The following is a 21,059-nucleotide window of genomic DNA, read 5'->3' on the forward strand; positions in this document are numbered from 1 at the left end:
TGGAAAGCACTCAACAATGTTGTTGAAAATTTTCTTGGCAACTACAGAACACCAAACTACATGCAAGTTCATGAAGTGCAACATGTCACTGAAGATTCATTTTCTGCATTCACACTTGGACTTTCTTCCTGAAAAATCTAGCTGCAGTGAGGGACAAACATGGTGAAAGACTCCAGCACTTCTCCACCAGAAATCAGCACTTGGATCAGCATAGATTAACTCCAAGGTCAAGTTCAGACCAACAATCAAGTAAGCAATACCCCAATCAAGAAACTGCCAAAGAGCCATTAGTAAACAACTCAACCAAAGAATCCATAAGACCACCGACAGAGACAGGCAAGACACCAGAATGTAAACCGACAGCAAACTGCACTCCTTACTAGCACTGATGATGTTACCTAGTTAGGGTAATGAAAAGTCTGCAAGAAAACAAGCAAGCTCAGAAAGCATAAAGAACCCCCCTTATTTACTCTCTGTCAAAAACTTTAGTATCCTCAGATTTCTCAATATTGAGAAAATAAAAGGAAAGTTGCATAGTTTTATCCCCGAAGAATGAAATTACATATGCTGCTTTGCTATAGGAGGCAAAGGTTGAGCTAAAGCTATAAATCAAATTAGCAGAACAGGCTGATGGCTTTTGCACTGAATTTGTTTATGACAAGGATAGATCCTTAAAAGGCTTTCTGTTACGGTGCTTTATTAGAATACCTGTAACTATTTAAAACTGTCTGGATCCTTAAGCCACAATAAAATTAATTTTATGGAGAAGGGCGAAAGCAATAAATACTAAAATTAGTTGATATCATTTATCTTTTCTTGCTGCATTTTGTTGCCCTTTTGCATCAGAGTCAGAGCAAATTGAAAGTTACAACCATTTTTTCCATAATAGCTCTTTTATTGCAATTCTTCCCTAAGCTGTATAACAGTCTAATTTAAAATGTACACTAATTTGATTGGCTGTTTTGCATACCAATGTTTTATCTTAGCAGCTTCTATATATACATGCATAGTGGTCTATCTTTCTTTCTGTTATTCATCAGTATTTTCCTTCTTCCCATGCCAGTATATATTGATCCATACCTGTCCTTTACCCTTGCATATCACAAAGAACCTATAGTTAAACCATTAAAAAGAAACTCCATAGGAATTCCTATCATTAGGCAGAGTGAAGCAAGATCTCCACAGGTATTTGTTTATCCCATTAGGCTACAAAGTATAATGCGTGACCCAGTTATATGTGGGAAATTTGCCAGATGTTTTTGTAAACCTATTACAAAGAATTCTTCAGCTCAGAAGAAACAAAAACAAACTTCAGTTTTCAACTACCTCGTGACAGCCCGGTTAATTAATTTCCAGCAAAGAGTAAGTATCTTAAAGGGAAAAGTTGAAATAAAATAATTATCAACAGAATAACGAGAGTAAATAGTTATTAATTCTCACACAGTATTTATTGTCATGGGGTTTGTAGATAAATTATATATCTGATAAATATACAGGCAATATCATGGGAAGGGATACAAATACATAGCCACTGGATAAAAGTAAAAAGATATTAGTCAAAATTCACTGCAGACTTCTTTACAAGATCCATTGCAATGATAAAGCATCATATTTTCCTTGTTTCAGATCAAATTATGTTATTTCCCTTTTCAGTTGGTTCCCCCAAAGTTTAAGAAACTAAACAACACAGAATATTTCTAAGAAGACAGGATTCTTCCTCCTTTCCTCCTTCCTGTAACTCATAGACCATGAGTATTTCCTAAAGGTAACTCCTGCCCACATTTTCCAAATGTTGTTCAAACTGCTGGTCTTGATTGCTAAAACCCTATATGTCTTGGGACTGAGATATTTGCTGGATGGTCGTCTTCAAATGGTTTTTATCTGCCTGACTCTTACATGTTGTGTAGAACTAGTTTTGTTTCCTACTTCTGGGAAGTAAAGGGGGCAGAGGCCCGCAGGGTCTGATTTTCTACTGGTGCACTTGCATTTTGAAATAACCTCTTCCTCAAAATCTGATCTTCTCTGACAGCTGAAAATGCACAGGATCTGTAAGCTTGAGAAATAAAAGTCAAAGAGCACAGTAAAAAAAAAGGAGTTTAAAATTAAATATAAAGAAGACCAAAGTAATGACAAAGTTAGAGCAGCATTAAAAACTGACAAAAAAAGATATCAAAGTGGTCAATGGCTTTTGTGTTTTAGGATCAACTATCAACAATAAAGGAATGAGCAGTCAAGAAATCCGAAGTAGATTAGAACAAGGCAGAGCAGGACTTTGAAAATATATTCAAATGTTGTGACGTGTCTGTCTATACCTGCATACAGTAGATAAAAATTACACAAGCAATGGTATTCCCTGTAACATTCTATGTCACAGCAGGATACAGGCTAGAAGGAGTATTGACACTTTTGAATTCTGGTGTTGACGAAGACTCCTGAGAATATTATAGATAGTCAAGAAAACAAATAACTGGACCATTGATCAAATCAACCCAGAGTTCTCCCTTAAGGTACAAATGATCAGGTGCAAATTATTGCTCTTCAGACACCCGTGAAGACCCAAGTCTCTGGAGAAAGCTCTAATGCTTGTAAAAATGGGAAAAAAGAGAAGAACTGGTTCACTAACCGCAAGGTGCATGGATTCAATTAAATGGTAATGAATGCATCGTTACAAGACCTGAGAGAGCAGATTGACAGATCATTATGGAGAAAATCTATGTATGTGGTTGCTAAGAGTCAACAATGACTTGATGACACATAATCAATCAATTAGAAATCTGATCAGCCCCCTTGCTGTTGGCTTTCCATAGTATTAAAAACAGCAATTTTTTGAGAGAGAAGTTTATATATTTATGTGTATAGGAGTTGGCCCACTTATTTCACTTGTTCATTCATATACCCAGGACATTTTACTATAGTTTGATGGATGTATTATAAATTTTCAAACATTTGTCTGATTGCATGGGTATAATCCAGTCAACAATCAAACTGACTCTGGATTATGATGGCTTTATTCTGTATGAAGCAGACATTTTTTACAGAGTGAACCCTCATTTCTGTAACTATTAAAAATTCAAAATACTTTCTATCATAATTAAATTCTCTGCAACTTGGAACAGAGATAGACACTTCTTACACACTGCAGCACAGGGGTATTTTTTTTTCTACTTTCAAACATGAAGCAAGCTTCTTCCAAGCCAAAAGACAATTAGAAAGAAAATCAAAGGTATTGAAGAAGCTTGTCTTAACATATTCACTTATAAATTAAATCTAAAGACACATATGCAATTTTCAAGATTCTATAACTTAACCTCCATCTCCTTGCAGTAAATGGGACTAATGAGATTCTGTGAGAATTAAGCTGTCTTGTTGGGAGATGCTGTTACAGTTTGAGATCCACAGTAGAGACAACCTACCTAAGAATTAATTGCTCCCACACAGGGGTTTACTCAGTGTCAGCAATACCTAGTCAGGCAGTGTATAAAAAAATCATTTTTATTTATTTATTACATTTTTATTCTGTCTATCTCCCTTACAAGGTGATTCGGGAACCAGCATCCAAGTTATAAAGATGGTAAGCATGTATCTCCATTTTTTCCCTATCAGTTGTGTTTAATGTAGAACTGATTTCAAAATTTATTTCACAGGAAGACATTCTGCAAAATTCTCATGGGCATAGAATGAGGTTCTTCCAGTTATGAAATGACAAGGTGATGAAAGTAGATCTGCGAGTAACTTGTTTTCACTGTTCAAATGTCTCTCTGGTGGTCTGCAGCCTTTTTCGCTTCTTCTATGACAATTCAATCCCGAAGCAAGATAGCATGAGAAAGTTCCCTCACAGTTTTTCTCAGTCTGGCATGTACAGAGACCTAAGGAGGTTTACTGCGATAGGAAATATTTAACAACAAAAATAAACCATACAAGCAACTTTATCTTCTGTTATCTCCAAAATAACATTAACGGCAGAGACAACATCGAGGGAAATTCAAAAAGAATTCTCAAGAATCCAGAGTATGTGGTAGAAATGCAGAAAGCCCTTTTGCAGGGGGGAAAAATGATCGAGAAAGTGGCAAGTAAATCCTGACACAGCATTAACTAAAAAGAGAGGAGTGCAACTACAGAAACTTCAGTTTCATGGCATTTGAGGGTAGAATAATGCGTAGAGCTAGAAGGCAGATTGGTTACTGAGTTTTTATTAGCTTTTTAAACTATTAATGATTACAGTTTATGATTCAAAATTTTTGCTTGCCTGCCTTATGACTGGACAGTTTCCCACATCAGTAATCTTGCTGTGAAGCTCAAGGCAGAAAGAGTTCAAAGATATGTTTAAGGAAACATATATATTTATACTAAATATTGAGAGGCTGATGAATTGTACAAGGGCATAAATGGTGTGTGTGCGTGTGTGTGTGTGTATATATATATATATATATTCATAAACAAAAATAAAACATTATAGCTGCAGGCCAGAGTAAATAAGATAAAGGCTCATGAGGAGTCTGAATAATAAAGAGAATTTTCTTTGGTCAAAGAGTAGATTTCCAGAAATGTAATCGAGAAGCATGCAATCTTCACTTAATAAAAGCAATGGTGTGCTAAATCTGTTATAGCTGCACAGAGTCATGCCAGCCTGTTAAAAAGTTTGTGTAAAGGGAGGCTAGGGTTTTGGAAATAAAATATGATAGACAAGCAGCTTTTGAAGCAGATGCACATGTAAACTAATTGGCTTTAATCTCATTTGCTTTCACGACTAGCATATTTCATCATTGTAATTAAGAAATCTGAGGCAGCTGTATACTTGGAAAACAGCACCACAAGCTGCCTTGTACAAAGCACGGCCTTTTGACAGAATTCCATACATCACTCCAGGGGTCAATGACAACGGTGGCAACAATTTCCATAGAAGCAAACTGGGATCCTTTCATTTCAAAGTGTTTTCCTGAAACATATCTGGATTGAACATAAAATAAGTAAAGGGCCTGGTCTCTAGATAGTATTGAACTACAACTTCCAGTGCCCTTCCTGGCATTTACAAGGCCTTTGAGCATTTGGATTCTGCCTACCTCAAAGACAGAAGGTCCCTCTGCTGAGATATACTTCAACAGAGGGTCTTATTTATTGATGCAATGAAAATTAGTTCCTCAATTACAAGCAAATAACTAAATCCTCTGGATGTAAATTTTAACAGCAACAAGTCTCCTGTTTCTGCCTGTTCTTCTCAAAGGATGTGAAGCATCGTTTTGTTCTCTTACCCTTTGCTTTTTGTCATGTTACCATTATGTATTTATGTACAACTGTTTTGAACTAGCATGAGAAAAACTGGAATCTGAAGAGGTGTAAATTATGAGCACCAAAAGAAGGATGAGAGCCAGGGTAGCATTTGGATTAAGAAACTGGAGAACGTCTGGGGAAGATTTGGATTCAACCAGTGCTAGTCACTTTCTTTCAGCTCCACTTATTTTATGGGCACGTTGCCGTAAGGAAAAATTGCAGGAGGAAGTAGGGAATATTAATATGATTGTTAATAGTGTAGCAATTTTGTATCACAGAAGTTGTGAAAATCTTGTGGAATTTAAGATTATTTCTTATTCTTTTCCTGGAGAATTGCATTCCACATTTTCCACATATGTATCATCAACCTGGCATCTTCAAAGGAAAAGTGGTCTGCTGTGCAACTGAGCAGAGAGTGGCTGGGTTACTGTCTTTATCCTGACTTCTGATTGGCCTCTAGGTGAGCTGCTTCCTGATTGATATAGGTTGCATCAATCCAGATCAGCCCTCACCAACTTGCTCCAATCAGAAACCAACTTGGCTAAATGCCACCGTTGCAAGTGAAATGACAGGAAATCTGTTCTCTAGAACATGGCTTTTCAACCTTTTCACAGATTATACCACTTTAAGACATGACAATATTCAAGTACCACCAGTGCTTAGCAAGGTGTCAAAAACTTGATGACTAAAAAAAAAGGGGGGGGGGAGATTTTGGGCTGTACTGGTTAGATTCATTTGTTGTTATAGAAATGTCTAGTTTATAATATTATGGAAAAGTAAAAAGTTGAGGTTCAGTGTTAATACTTCCTTCCTACTACAACAGTGGAACTCAGAAGTCAATGCCTTTTCTTTTCTTTTTCCCTTCTCCCCCTCACTTTTCCCTTTTTACTCACCCTTCACTTGCAACCCCCCTCACCCTTTGCTAGCAAAACCCTCTAGCTTGCTCTCATTCACTTACACCTTGTTCGCACAAGCTTTTCTCTTGCTCTCATTCACACACACATTGCTCGCAAAAGCCCCTCGCTCGCTCTTTCACTCACCCTTCGCTCGCAAAGGCCGCTCACTTGCTATCTCCTCATCGCTTCACTAACAAAAGCCTCTTCTGTTGTCTCTTTTTCTCCGTGTGTGTTTTTTTCTCTCCCACCAAAACCTGCTCCTTTTATAGGTTCTCTTCTCTCCGCCTCCTCTTCCTCCTTTTCTCTTCCAGGTGTGCCAGAAGTTTCAATCAGCATGCAGCCGCGCGTGCAGGTCCTGGGGTTTCTGCCGAGCCCTGCAACTCCAGCTGGTCTCCTTCAGGTCTGTGCGGCACCACTTTAGCTAGTTCCATCCCCCACTACACTTGGCTAGGGGTCACGTGCCAGATGCTAAAGTACCACCAGTTGAAAAGCCCTGCTCTAGTAACTAAAACCTGAAAGCGCAACTAAAACCTGTGCCCAACAGTCCAGAGAAGATTATATGTCCAATTAAAAACATGCAAATTAAGATGAAATCTAAAATAAGAGTTTCTTATGTTATTACTTGTTGACAGATTTTCCTTCGTGCTCTTTAATGGTTTCTGATAATACAAGTAGTCCTTGACTTACAACAGTTGGTTTAGTGACTGTTCAAAGTTACAATGGCATTGAAAAATGTGACTTATGACTGTTTTTCATATTTATGAATTCAGACGCTTGGCAACTGGTTCATATTTAGGACCATTGCTGTGTTCCAGGATCATGTGATGACATTTTGCAACCTTCTGACAAGCAAAGTCAATGGGGAAGTCATATTCACTTAACAACTGTGTTACTAACTTATCAGCTGCAGTAATTCATTTAACAACTGTGGTAAGAAAAGTTATAAAATGGAGCAAAACTCACATAACAATGGAAATTGTGGGCTCAATTGTTGTCGAAAGTCGAGGACTTCCTGCAAATATCTGTTTCACTATAGATATTGCTGTGGTTACTATTTTAGTATCTCACAATAATATTTAATACTTCAACAAATGTTGAAGTGTAAGTTAAAGCAAATAAATATGCTCGTTTGGACAAATTGCACAGCCGCAAATAAACCTCTCAATTTTGGCATGCTGATATATTTAATAATACAGCATTTTTTAATATTTTTGGCCACAAGCTATGAAAATATGGGGAAGCCCTACCCAGCAAATGATTTGTTTGTATTGCTTTTTCTCATATAAATTTTAAAAAGGCAAAATGTGGAAAGATGTGCAGTGATTCATAAAGAACTACCTTGCATGAATTTACTGTCACTGCTAGAATGGGATTGTTGTACTCCAATGAACAGCTCCATTATGGAGAAGCTTCATCCTGTCTACTTCTGTTTGGTTTTTCCCCCCTCGGATTCTCATTACAGTCAAACTGATGGGTACAAATCTAACACTGTTAACAGACTATTCCTCCCGTTGGGAATCCTGCATGCTGATGAAAAGAGGCAATGCATAACAAAAAACCCAATAAGAAAAGGCTGAGTGAAGACAAGACTAAAGGGTCAGAAACAATACTAATTATTAACAACAAATGTAACAACAACAGAAACTGAATGTGACAACTTGCAAAAAATAAAAGGACAATATGGTGATGAGATGTTGAAAAATGTTTTCTAGCTTTGGAGGGGGAACATCAGTTAATATAACTCCAGTTGATGACATTTATGCAATTGACAATTGCTGATTTCCACACATCTCAAAATTTTAAATTGCTTTCTTTCTAGAGCGGACCTATCCAATCTTATAAAATAATATTTCTAAGTCAGGCATGGCAGGAAGCCATACTGTTATTCTTTAAGTAGGTGGTCTTGCTTTAAGTTTTACTAAAGTATCAAAGTAATTAGAGAATAATCAGCCAGATTTCACATCTATAGCAAGAGAAGTGAGATATTGTATTTTTCTATACCGAGGTCCCCTCTTGAAGCTAAAAAACAATTAAGTAGAAACATTTTTCATTCATATCTGCCCATCTAAAACCTAGCTTCTGTTCAGCTGGGGCACTACAGACATTCATTAACTGACGTTATGAATGAATTGGTATTCCACCGTTACCTTGTTAAAGGCCACCAACAGAGTAAGTTTGGTCAAACAATTCATATTCTGTTTTTTTGTCCTATGTGATGGGATGGATTGTAACACCAATGTTTGTTACAGCAAGTGTCATATTATTGGGCTATACGAAAGGAGGCGTTACAAATGACTCCCTTTCAAGGCGTGATGTTTACATACATTCAATGCTCTTTTTTACCTGAGTGGTTGCACTGAGAGGGATCCACAACTCTGCCGGTCTTATCATAACAGGCAAGTGCTCGGAAGCGCACACCTTCTCCACATTCTTTGGCATGTCTCTGAAATCTCATCTCTACCTGCAGTTCTGTTCTTCCTACCGCAATTATGCATTCTGACCAATTTCCATAAGGCTGGGAGGTAAATACTGCACAAGGGCAGAGTTCCGTCTCAAGCTGAGGATAGACTTCGGTATTCTGGCACTTGTCTCGCTTTTTGCTTCTTCCTGTTCCAACCAGGAAAATATGCTTGTTAGCGCAACATCTGCTGCTTTTGATAACAATATGTCATATTGTTTATACTTGAAGGGTTTTAATACAGTTAGAACCAAACCATCTGAAATGTAAATACGGCAGCAGAGTTGATTCAAAGACATCTGTTACTTTCCTCCAACGCTCTGGAGAGCTAAGACGATGGAGATATCTCCAGGGCAACCAGGAAACCTGAAGGAACTTAGAAAGAATCTTTTGGATGAAACACAAAACAGTAACAAGGAGAGCAACTCTCTGATTACTTTTGTTACAAAAGAAAAAGAAAGCAAAAGTCCGCTCTTCCCCTCTGTAATTATCTGAAGAAAATAATTTTATTATTATCTCCATTTCCTGCTTACAGATACTTGGGGATCCTACAAATGTAGAAGAGTAAGTTGCATCTCTTTCTTTGAATCTTTTGTATAAATTAACTGAATACAATTAACACATACAAATCCTGGCCCCATTCTGGCATTTAAGTAATTAGTAAGAACTTCAATTTGAAGTTGAAATTCAACTTGAAATTCTGGCATTTAAGTAATTAGTATGAATTTCAATTTGAAGTTGAAATTTAACTTGAAATTCTGGCATTTAAGTAATTAGTAAGAACTTACTTCAAATTTCAAGATTTTTTCTAACACAGATGGTCAGGCAAATGTCCTGAAGATACTATGGTGTGTACTTAATTTCTTACTCTTCATTATTTATTACATTAGCTCAGATATTGTGATGTATCTATAAAATCTGGACAAACCTGAATTTCAGCAGTTTGGGGAAAAACAATGAATTTAAGATCTACACCAGAAACCACAGTATTCCATATACTAAAAACAAAGGTTCTGAAACATACCTTTGTGATGCCAAAATATTTTATTAAAAATGATTTATAGATACAAATTAAAATGACCCAGAGCTAATGAGATAACCCAGTCTCTCATGAAGTTTGTGTTCTCACACGAAATCTCTTGAGACTTTAGTCATTTTAAGTATTAAAAATCCATCCATAAGATCAAATGAATTTGTGTAATAGGGTATACTACCTGAAACAGTTGCTAAGCTCTGATTAAAGTATCAGAATGATAGCAGTGTTCCAATAACTAAGGGGCTGCACAAAGAAGAGGGGGGTCAACCTCTACTCCAAGCACCAGAAGGCAGAATAAGAAGCAATAGATGGAAACTTATCAAAGATAGATCCAACCTAGAAATAAGGAGAAATTTCCTGACAGTTAGAACAATTAATCAATGGAACAACCTGCCTCCAGAAGTTGTGAATGCTCCAACACTGGAAGTTTTTAAGAAGAACTGGACAATCATTTGTATGAAATGGTATAGGGTTTCTTGACTAAGCAGGGGGTTGGACTAGATGATCTCCAAGGTCCCTTCCAACTCTATTACTTTGTTATTCTGAAAGTATAGACTTCTCTGTATGGTATCCTCTAAAGCAGTGATGGCGAATCTTTTAGAGACTGACTGCCCAAACTGTAACCCAAAACCCACTTATGCATCGTAGAGTGCCGGGTGGGTGTGGCTCATTGGCTGGGTGTGGCCCATTGGCTGGGTGTGGCTGCGGTGGTAATGGCAGACTGGGTGGAACTAAAAAGTTCAATCAATCAATTCCAACTTTGCAAGATCTTTTTTTTTCCAGCGAGAAGTTGAAATTGACTGATTGAACCTTTTTTTTTTTTTTTGCACATGGCGGCGGAGGCCTAAAGCAAAAAGGTTTTATAAAACCAAGCTGAAGGCCTAGGACTGGGGTGACGGCACCCGTGCCCACAGAGAGGGCTCTGAGTACCGCCTCTGGCCCCGTGCCATAGGTTCGCCACCACTGCTCTAAAGGTTACCAACACACATAGGCAACATGTTCTAATATCTGAGAATCATATTTTTTCCTGTTATTTTTGGCAGCCAGGATTAGAGATGGCACACTGATAATGTAATGATGTTATTTGGTGTGTGTGTGTGTAATGAATATTTCCATATTTGGCTTGTTTGGGACAAGGTCTATTTGCCTGCTGGTTTATGTATATTGTCATAGGAGGAAATTGCACCGTTCATATGCTCTGGTACCAAATATTGACAGTGTGGTTATGGGAGCCATAGAAAGATCTTTTTTTTTTTTGACAACAATGAGTTCCACCCATTGACCATACTAATTTAACAGACTCAGCTGAAAAGCTAGTCTTAAGACAAGTTGTGTATGAAACTCTGGCAAGTTGTCACAAGAGTAATCCATTTGTAGTCACAGTTCTTTCTATCAACATATAAGAGAAATCCAAGGCCTAGAACTGGCTGTTGAATCAGACTGTTCTGTAAGTCAGGGAACTAAACATGGAAATTATATGTCTGTTATTAAAAAAAATGATGTTATTGGTTTTGATTTAGTTTTGGAAATTCCTGGATGTCAGCATTGCTTCAACTTGATACACATTTTTAGGTAATGTGTGAAATTTGAAAATCAACTCAAAGAGAACACGGAATGACATCTTCCTCATGTAGATGACCCATCAGCCCTAGGAGTTAGTTTTATTTTTCACATTTTTAATTATCCCCCATCTCCTTGCCTTCTTCAGATGAGAAAGCGATAGCCTAGCAACTTCCAGTTTCTCCAGCAAACAGTCTATAGAGAAGATAGGATGAGCCGATGTGAAAATATAAAAACTTTCAAAAATCGTATGAAAATTAAGTTTTTGCTAAAGATCAAAGAGTTCCCGACTCACTAACCACATAGTTTTCTAGGATGGAAGGCTTGCTGGCTCAGGTTGTTGACAAGGTTCACCTCTTCTAAAGTTTTACATTCTGTTGGGCAGCATTTGTTTTTTTTAAGTCTGAGATGGTACCTATGTTCAAACAAGTATGAATTTGTGAAAAGGATATATAAGAAAAAAAGAGAATCAGATAAAAAAAAAGAGCAGCAAAGTCAGTCTGTCTGTCTCTTTATCATCAAGTGGATCCCCCTTAAATGGGTGCTATCAGGCAGCAAAGCAGCCTTCCTGAAAGCAGGCTCAGATTCCATCACTTCTGAATCTCTCTGAGGCAATTCAAAGACTCTCAGTATTGTAAAAGGGGGTTCCTTGAACTGCCCTAGATATTTGAATTTTCAGTTTGCAAGGGTATTTCACTTGAGCTTCCTTCGAACTGAATCACTCTTTGAAACATCAGAGAAGGATGACTGTAAGGAACCCTAGGCTCACCCAGAGCTCACCTGAACATAAACAGCTTCCCTTAGTGCCCACCACTAATGGGTACAAAATAGTTTTTATAAGTCTAACCTGCCTGAAGAATGAGCTTTGAGAGTCAAAGTTATCACGTCCTCATGGGCGAGACTAAGATGAAACTGGGAGGTACCAAGCAAGGACGGGCGTGACAACTTTGACAACTTAATCTGATTGGGCAGGAGGACTGAAATCCACCATTGGTGGATTCTTCAGTCATCATGCTGGAGAACAGTAATTTTTCCTACGGAACTCTCCCACTGTCAGACTCCCACAGCATTGTCTACTTCCCATTTTTGTCAATTAATGTGTTTGTATTTTAGAGCCATTTTCTAAAATGCTCTTTTTCAAGAATCTGCAGCCTTAAATACTGTTTTGTTCCATTAGTTTGAATACAAATCATTTTCAGCATTTTTTTAAAAAAACCTCTTAAATTGGGGGGAAATGTTGGAAATTAAACAAAATAAATACTCCTTTCTTGAACATAAGGCTTCTCATCCTCTTTAGTTTCATAATACAGATTGCAAAGTCATGTAGCCTCAAATTATATTGAACAGGGGTATGTATACTTGAGGGAGGCTTCTCTGATGAGTGATACTAAATGGGCAACCCACACACAAATTTAAACATAAGGTAACATATGCTATAAAACGTGAAGTAAGAAGCAAGCTAATTTTGTGCATGTTTAATATTAACATGTGGAAAAGAAGAGGAAGATATTCCCTAAATGCCTCCAAATTGGGCAATTTTTTTGATGAATTAGTACAATTATTACAGAACAATGTTACTTTCCGCTTTCTTGCTATCTTAAAGAAATCCACCAAAGCTAGTTTTATATTTGAAACAATACTTTTTCATATGTTAAGTATTTTTTTTTAAATAGGAATAGCAAAAAGAGCAAAAAAAAAAAGGCTAGGGAATTCTAGCTTTATCTATCTGCTGGCAGGTTGGACAATTTGTATATACACCTGATTGTTCCACCTTTGGAAACCTCTAGTTTCAAAGAGCCAGGGGATTATGGATGCAGAAGGAAGAGAGTATATCTGTTTGCCTAATGATGCACAATTCTTGAAACTATGAGTAGATTATGAGAATAAATGTTATGTCTTATTGGCAAAGGAAGACCTAACTCATATATTATGAAAACGCCACGGTTGTTGCTGATGCTCGCACCATTTGAACAAAATGTGAATAAATACAATAACTTCTGAATTAAGATACAGAAATCTACAACTCTGTGTGGAGTGTTTGCATTAAAAAGTGATGGGAAATGCAAATCACAGATCACATCATTTAAGTTGCTCTGTTATTTTGCTTAGAAGGGAAATAATCAGGATCCTGTCTACAGCAAATAAAAGCTTTCCCCACATCCTTCCAATGGTTTTGAAATCTCAATAGCTGTGTTTTCCCAAAATATTTTCCTAGTTAGAATAATGAACTTTTAGAGAGAACACAAAGACTCTAGTGAAAGACTTTTAAAAACAATTGGTGTGATGGAATATAGTGCAGAGGTAGATGTCCAGGAGGGAGGGGCTGTATTCCAGAGGAGTAAGGGGCAATTCAGTTCAGATATTATGTGTGAGAGAAAGAGGGCCAAGAGAGCCCCTCCCTAATAGTTCATAGAGAATATGGTAGATGCAGATAGTAGAGTCCTCAGCTTGGCAAGATTTTGTATATAGGTGAAACAATAAAGAACTCAGCTGGGAAAAATTGCCATGGGTCATTCTTGGTTTTAGTTGGCCCAAAAGGTTCATCACAACATCCTGCTCAAAATTATTTTGTATTCTTAGTGTTTCCATCATTTTGCCTCATATTTATTAAGCAGCTCTGGCTATGTAAGATAACTATTCTAAGACCATCAATCTGTAATCTTAAAAAGATTAAGAGAGAGTCAAATGCATTTACCTGTAATATATAATTTGGTCCAGCTAGTACATTTTCCTATTTTTTAAGCATAACATTGATTCTACTTCTACATATGCTAGATAAAATTAAGTAAACACAAATACAAATAAAATAATATGAAAAACATGTTGCTATCACCCTTTATCCCCATAATTTTATGGAGAACATATTTTACTTTCTTTGGTATTGCATTTGCTTACATAAGACATCAAAAGCTTAAACAGAAAATAAATATGACAGCTTTGTAAATATTTCTGGCATAAAGAGTTTCCCGGTTTTAAAGACTGGACAAAAACTATCACTTTTTAAGATAAAATAATAATGATGATATGCATGAAGGCCAATACCAGCTAAAGAACTGGCAGCTGTGACTTCACATTGTGGTTAACAGCCAATAATAATAATAATAATAAAGATACCCCCAATGTGGCACTACCTTGGTATGGTTGTGAGAGTTGTGTGCTTTGAAGAATAGAAAAGAGACATGGGAAGGCAAATTATTACATGGTCGATAATAAAAAAAATGGGCAAAGCCGATAACAATAAGACCTGGCAAAGGCTAGGGCCAGGAAAATTTAAAAGAGACAGAGGAATTAATTCTGGCTGTGCAAACCAAGCCTTAAGAACAAATGCATACAAAGCCTAGCCTGAGAAGACAGCAATAGACAGCAAGTGCTACCTCTGTAAAGATGCTGAAGAAACAGTGGGCCACCTAGTTAGCTGGTGCAAGAAAATTGCCCAGACTGAGTACAGATAACAGCATGACAAAATATCAACAATGGTACATTGGACGATCTCCAAGAAATACCATTTACTTCCAAGTAAGAACTGGTGGGACCACAAAATAGACAAAGTAATAGAAAATGAAGAAACTAAAGTGCTTTGAGACTTTAGAATTCAAACAGATAGGCACCTGATACATAACATCCCAGACTTAACAATCGTCAATAAGAAAGACAAAAAAATCTGGACAGTAGATGTGGTAGTACCGGGAGACAGCAGAAGAGAAGAGAAAGAACTGGAGGAAATCACAAAATGCAAAGACCTGCAAAAAGAAGTAGAACGATTGTGGCAAAAGAAATCAAAGGTAGTACCAATAATGATAGGTCCTTGGGTACAATCCCAAAACATCTGGAGCACCACTTGAACACCATGGGAATTGACCAAATCACCATCAGTCAACTGCAAAAGGCAGCTTTCCTTGGAACAGCTTACATCCTCCAAGGATATCTTTAACACCATCAAAGAGCAACACCTGTTATCTTCAATAGATGGATAAACATGCCAAATCCAGTCTAAACATCTGACTGTGTGATGAATCAGATCAATAATGATTTAAAGTGCAGACTGTGCAAAGAAGCAGAAGAAACAATATATTATATATCCAGCTTATGCAAGAAATTTGCACAGGTTGATTATAAACAATGACAGAACATAGTTGCCAAAATGATTCACTGAGCATCTGTAAAAATTACCATGTACTGCTAATGAAAAATTGGTGGGAACATATAGTTGAAAAAGTAGTTGAAAATGAGCAGATTAAAATACTGTTATCTTGTGACAATACCTTTAACAGCATCAAACAACAACATTTACCTATCTCAAGTCCAAGGGAATGACTAGATAGGTGGATAAAAATGCCAAGTCCAATCTAAATATCTGGATGACTATGTAACCAACCATAATATGCTATTATTTAATATCTTGCTGTATCATTGCAGGTAAAGTATTAGTTTTTTAGTAACATCCTTGCAAGTTCTGTTTAATGTTTTATTCAAAAGCATGGATCATTAAATAAGAATTACTCTTGCACTGAATATACTATTGCTATTATTCATGTTGATTCTTTTTTGTAAAAAAAACTTTATTATATTTGTAATCCGTGACCTGAAAGAATTTCAAGTGTTCATTATACATATACATACATGTATGTATGTATGTATGTATGTATATCTCTCTGTGTGTGTACTAATTTGTTCATATGAGTATAACAGTGATATGATGGAAATTGCGTTGCCTATCTGAAGGAAGATATATAACTAGTAAATAAAGTAGATACTGTAGATAATATTAAGCCAATTTTTAAAGGCAGTGGCAGATAATTTTTTCTTCCGCTCCTCTGTGTGTTTGTGTCCCAGAATATGCAAGAGGCAGCAAATTAAATTAGGTTTTGGGGCACCTAGATTAAATTCCTATTCTAGTTGAAAAACTACCTGGAGTTGGCAGGTTCCCAACTGTTAGTTTTTGTTACAGAATGTTAGAAAGAAACATACATAAAACTTAACACACTTTTGCTACTGATGCCAAAACTAGAATCAATGTTAATCCATGCCATTAGGAAGGAGTTCATTAATAAGCAGTCACTTAAATAGCTATAGAGCTTATAAGAAATGTGTCTGGTTTGCCTAATTATGAGAATGTATATTCAAGAGAGAAGGGGCTGGAGAACAAGCAAATAAACTGAAAGTGAACTAGAGGTCTTAGGTCAGGGGTGTCAAACTTGCAATATCACGTGATGTGTCACAATTTTTTTAACATTGTGGCAATGGGGTGGGCGCGGTTTCATTATGACGCATCTGGCCCACGGGCTGGCAGTTTGACACCCCTGCTTTAGATGATTTCCTCAAGTAATACTGAACCTTGAAGAACTTGGCTGTGGTGAAGGGGAGGGGAGAGCGGCCTTTTAATTGACTCACTAGAGGAAAAACTGACTTCTCCCTCACTTCAGTTCTTCCATTCTGCTTATCAATTTCTTATCAAGAGAGAAACTAGAATGACAAAATCCTCCAGATTTTGACATCCAGTCTATGCAGTTTTGGAACTGGTTAGCACAGCCCTCTTCCAAGAAGTTTTTTAATGCCCACTGTAGCCTACAATCCCTTTATTACATGGAAACTTTAATGGTTTGACATCTCCTTTATTAAGGATTATAGAAGGTGAATAGTGCTTCCAAACATACCTATAATTTCGTGATGATGAGAATTACAATTCAATTTCCATGATTCTGGGCAAGAGGTGACCACCAGAGCTTCAAAGTATGTAGACACCAGTGTGTGCAATTTTTAAAGATGTACAGTGTTTTATGGCAAAAAATTATTTAGAATGATCTTCATCCAGGTCATATGACAATTACCAGAAATCGTTAAGTTGCAAAGCATTTTAACTTTAACTAGTGAAAATGCCAAATGTTGCACCAACCTTCAGCAAATCACATCTAGGGATTTGAAAAAAGGTTCATAATTTTAGACAGCACTCTCTGAAGCACAGAAAAACCACAGGGATATATATTTGAGGGGACATAAGCAGAAAAATGTAGCTTTTATAGAAAAATGTACTTTTCTTGTAGAACAATTTTTTGAACTGTTATGTGCATGAAAGTGCATGAAGCATGAAAGGGCGCATGAAGCATCTTTTTAAAAATAATTAAAGCAGCTACATCCTTTCCCAGGATTGGGTGGCTATTCCAAAGTGTCTTTGTGTGCATATACATGTGCAGCCATTTTGCGCAGCTGTCCTTTCAATCCTATGGTAGCACGTTCTCAAAGAGCATGTGTAGCCTTAAGGTATGCTTAGAAAGAGCATATGCAGATGCACAAATAGAGACTTTTCTCCAATTCCTAAATGCTAAACAGATAGACCAAATATAATTTGTGGCTGGAAAGGTTAGAGACTCAGTAAAAGCAAAATTGATAAGAACCATCCCTCCCTAGTCAGCAACGCTCAGTTTCTTGTCACTGATAAACAGTAAGATGATGGATTGTGTTTATTGCCGCAAGAAATTCCCTTAGATGGAGTGACAAGTTAAATAACAGATGTCTAACTGCTTAAGACAAAGATGTTATTATAATTATGATAAACATTTATATAATACTTTCAGAATATTTTACAAACCATTTGTAGTATTTTATAATACGCCTTTAAGGGATAACAATATCGTTATTCCGTTATCATTATACCCATTCTTGAGATTAAAGCTGAAAAAATGTTCACCTGTCACCTACTTCATATGATCACAGTTGAGATGGGTTTTGAACTAGTGATTTCATACTTCAAATGAGCATTTTCTATTCATAATCAGCTCTACCTAATATAATAGTACTGAGTATAAGATGCAGGTACTGCAGTTGTCATCATTAAAAGTTCATTGTAGAAACATCCTTACCCAATGAAAAACTTTTTTGTGAAGTGCTGTCCAGCAGATCTTTCCTAAAGGGCTTTAGGCTCTTCTCTAGACAGTTATATGTTAGACCTGTGACTGCTACTAATTCATCTTGTTACCCAGCAGAGTAAAGATTCAGGGAGAGAAGACAAGGATGGTTGCTAAGTGACACTTCCACTATGCTTGGAAACCAAAATCAGTAACTAGCTGTGACCCGTCATGAGGAGTGATTTTCAGCTGTGGAAGATACATACAGTGACTCACATTACAGAAAAGCCCTAAATCTTGGTAGTATTTGTAGATTAATCCATAATCATATACTACTGTAAAAGTATATATAGGGAGTATATAGTATATATGGGAAAAAGGGAAACTCCCCTTTTACACTTATAGCAACCAATCATAGCATAGATTGCCTCATGCATGAGTCAGCACTTTCTGACTAATCAACTACAACTGTTATTTTGGCCTATTGTACACAGCTACTAAATTCAATATCCTAACATCCTGAATTTGTGAAATCAACAATAATGGATATTTTCAGAGTTTGGAGAATGGGATACTCTACTCAAGTATATAGGTGTGCAACCCACTGAATCTATTGCAGTAGACTATCTGTGTGAATCCTGAAATACAACCATACAAACCCAATTCATAAAATAATAAATACATTGAGAGAGCTTCAAATAACCATACAAGTGTAATTCATAGATTTTTTTACAACCTACACATGCGCAAACTTTTGAAGTAAGATGTGTATGTTAACTGTGTACAGTGCTGAAACAATTCATGCATTCACATTTTTGTTCGATTCCTATGAACTTCTGCATTAACCAACATAGCATATCATCCAGACTTTTTCTACATTTGTGCAGTTGGAAAGAGCAGTTCCCTTGGGAGATTATACAGAAAAAAATCGTTGAAAAGAAGCCAGAATTCTAAAAGGAAATTAACATTTCTGTCCCAGTTGGCTATTTGGGCCCTAATGGCGCAGTGGTTGCAGGCTAACTCTGCCCACAGTCTGGAGTTCGATCCTGATGGGGCTCAAGGTTGACTCAGCCTTCCATCCTTCCAAGGTTGGTAGAATGAGGACCCAGACTCTTGGGGGCAATATGCTGACGTTGTAAATTGCCCAGAGAGTGCTGTAAAGCACTATGGGGTGGTATATAAATCTAAGTGCTATTGCTTTTACTATTTGGAATAATTTCAGCATTCAAGTAGCTTAAGGGACTTGCTGATGAAATTATGATCCTGATATCTTAAGAGAAGGTAGCCCTCCTGACAGACTTAATAGAATAAGGGAGCAAATTGTTAGTAAGTCAACACTGAGGGAATCATTATGAGACTTTTAACAAAACAAGAATACATTTAATTGCCCTTGGCAAATCTCCAAAGTCTATTCCATGGAAGTTTGGAAACAAAAGGACTAAAGATGATTGATTGATTGATTGATACTACCTGTGAGAGTTCTTCTTCTGGTCCGTGTTGATTCACAGTCAGAAGTGCATGCTGTAAATTTAGACCAAGGAGTAAACATGCAGTCGTCTTTGCAAGGCACTGAGCAATCCTGGACAAGGGAAGGCATCGGTCCTGCCCACTTCAAGCACTCACTGGCATCTACTGAATGATTATCTTCCAAGATGCATGTCACAGCTGCAGAAAATGAATGAATAAATACAGACAGAAATAAATGGAAACTCCTTGGAGGCACAGGATGAGTTTAGAATCAAAGATCTAGGTTAGGTGTGCTACCATCAAGTTTTCTTTTTTAAGCAAATGAGATGTTAATCAAAAATGAAGAACTCATATCAAGCTATTTTTGAATACAATAACTGTTAAGTGGAATACTATACTGCCTTTTTTCAGAACTGTGTTTGTATTTCAAAGAAGATAATATTTCCTTTTTTTTCTTTACACATTCCAATATTGCTTATTCAGATCTCAAAATGTTTTAAGACTTGCAGAAAATTTCAGAGTGAATATTTAAACCAGTTGTGACAATCATACTATGGTACTGTACAATAGAGGACACCAACAAAAAATAAAGAAGAAAAAAAGAAAAGGTTTATTTATAAACATCACTAAAGAATTACAGCTAGGATTAAAACACAGAGAATGATTTCTTCATATAAATACAAATTAAAACTTTTTTCAGGAGGCTTTCCTCTTTTCTGGGGAAGTGCTTTATCTATTAGGGATGCACAATGGATTATCTATGCTAACATAAAACACTTAGAGGGAAGATTAAGAGTACAATCCTGCAAAGCAAAATCCTCCCCAGTGGACTATTCCCATGCAAAACAGCAGAAAGAATGTTACAGTAATTAGGGAACCTTTAAGCAGCCAAAAATAGCAAACTCTATACATAAGAGGGAGTTTTCTGCAGATGGACAGGAAAACAGGTAGTCTGTTGAGTAACTACAGTTGTGATTGGCAACTTGGATCATTAAGCAAAGTGGTTGCCAAATGCAACCTCCATTGTCCTTATCATCTCACTTTAGCTTTCCTTTGCTCTACAGATCTGCAAAGTTCATAAATGCATGAGTTGATCACAAAATTATCTTTTCATCCCCTTTGTGACTATGAAAGTCACTATATGAGGCAGTACACTACCTGCACTAAGTGTATCCATACCAAGTCATTGGATATGAGATGGGTGGCAAATACATTTCTAAATCCTGCGCGATTCCCCCCTCGCGCAGGTGTGGCCCAATTCAATTCCAAGGGCCTGCCTCGATGACGGGGTGTGGAGCCCCGAGAGGTGGTATGCGGCCAAAAGAGACCAAAAGAAGTGGAAACTGAGGGCTTTTTTAAAGGGGTGTTTTAGCAAATTTTTAAGGGGTTTGGGGTTTTTAGGGGGTTCGGGGTTGGCCCGAGGGGACTTGGGGGAGCCCTCTCTGAGGCCAAGGCCAGTCCAGTCTGGGGGGCGCGGAGTGGTAAGGGAGGAGACTGGGGGGTTAATAGAGGGTGGTGTGATTAGTACGGTC

At 37.1% G+C, this 21,059-nt stretch overlaps 1 protein-coding gene across 1 annotated transcript in view; it reads right to left on the bottom strand.

Moving 5' to 3' along the window:
- THSD7B (thrombospondin type 1 domain containing 7B) overlaps window positions 1–21,059 on the bottom strand; it is a 414,472-nt gene that overhangs the window by 124,836 nt on the left and 268,577 nt on the right. The window contains exons 12-13 of the mRNA XM_029284181.1: window positions 19,531–19,725; window positions 8,508–8,771 (exon numbers count right to left, since the gene is read on the bottom strand). Coding sequence (XP_029140014.1) covers window positions 8,508–8,771; window positions 19,531–19,725 — 459 coding nt within the window. The remainder of the gene's footprint in view (window positions 1–8,507; window positions 8,772–19,530; window positions 19,726–21,059) is intronic.

The sequence above is a fragment of the Protobothrops mucrosquamatus genome, unplaced genomic scaffold (assembly GCF_001527695.2).
Source record: "Protobothrops mucrosquamatus isolate PMUCROS unplaced genomic scaffold, P.Mucros_1.0 scaffold412, whole genome shotgun sequence".
NCBI classification, from domain to species: Eukaryota; Metazoa; Chordata; class Lepidosauria; order Squamata; family Viperidae; genus Protobothrops; species Protobothrops mucrosquamatus.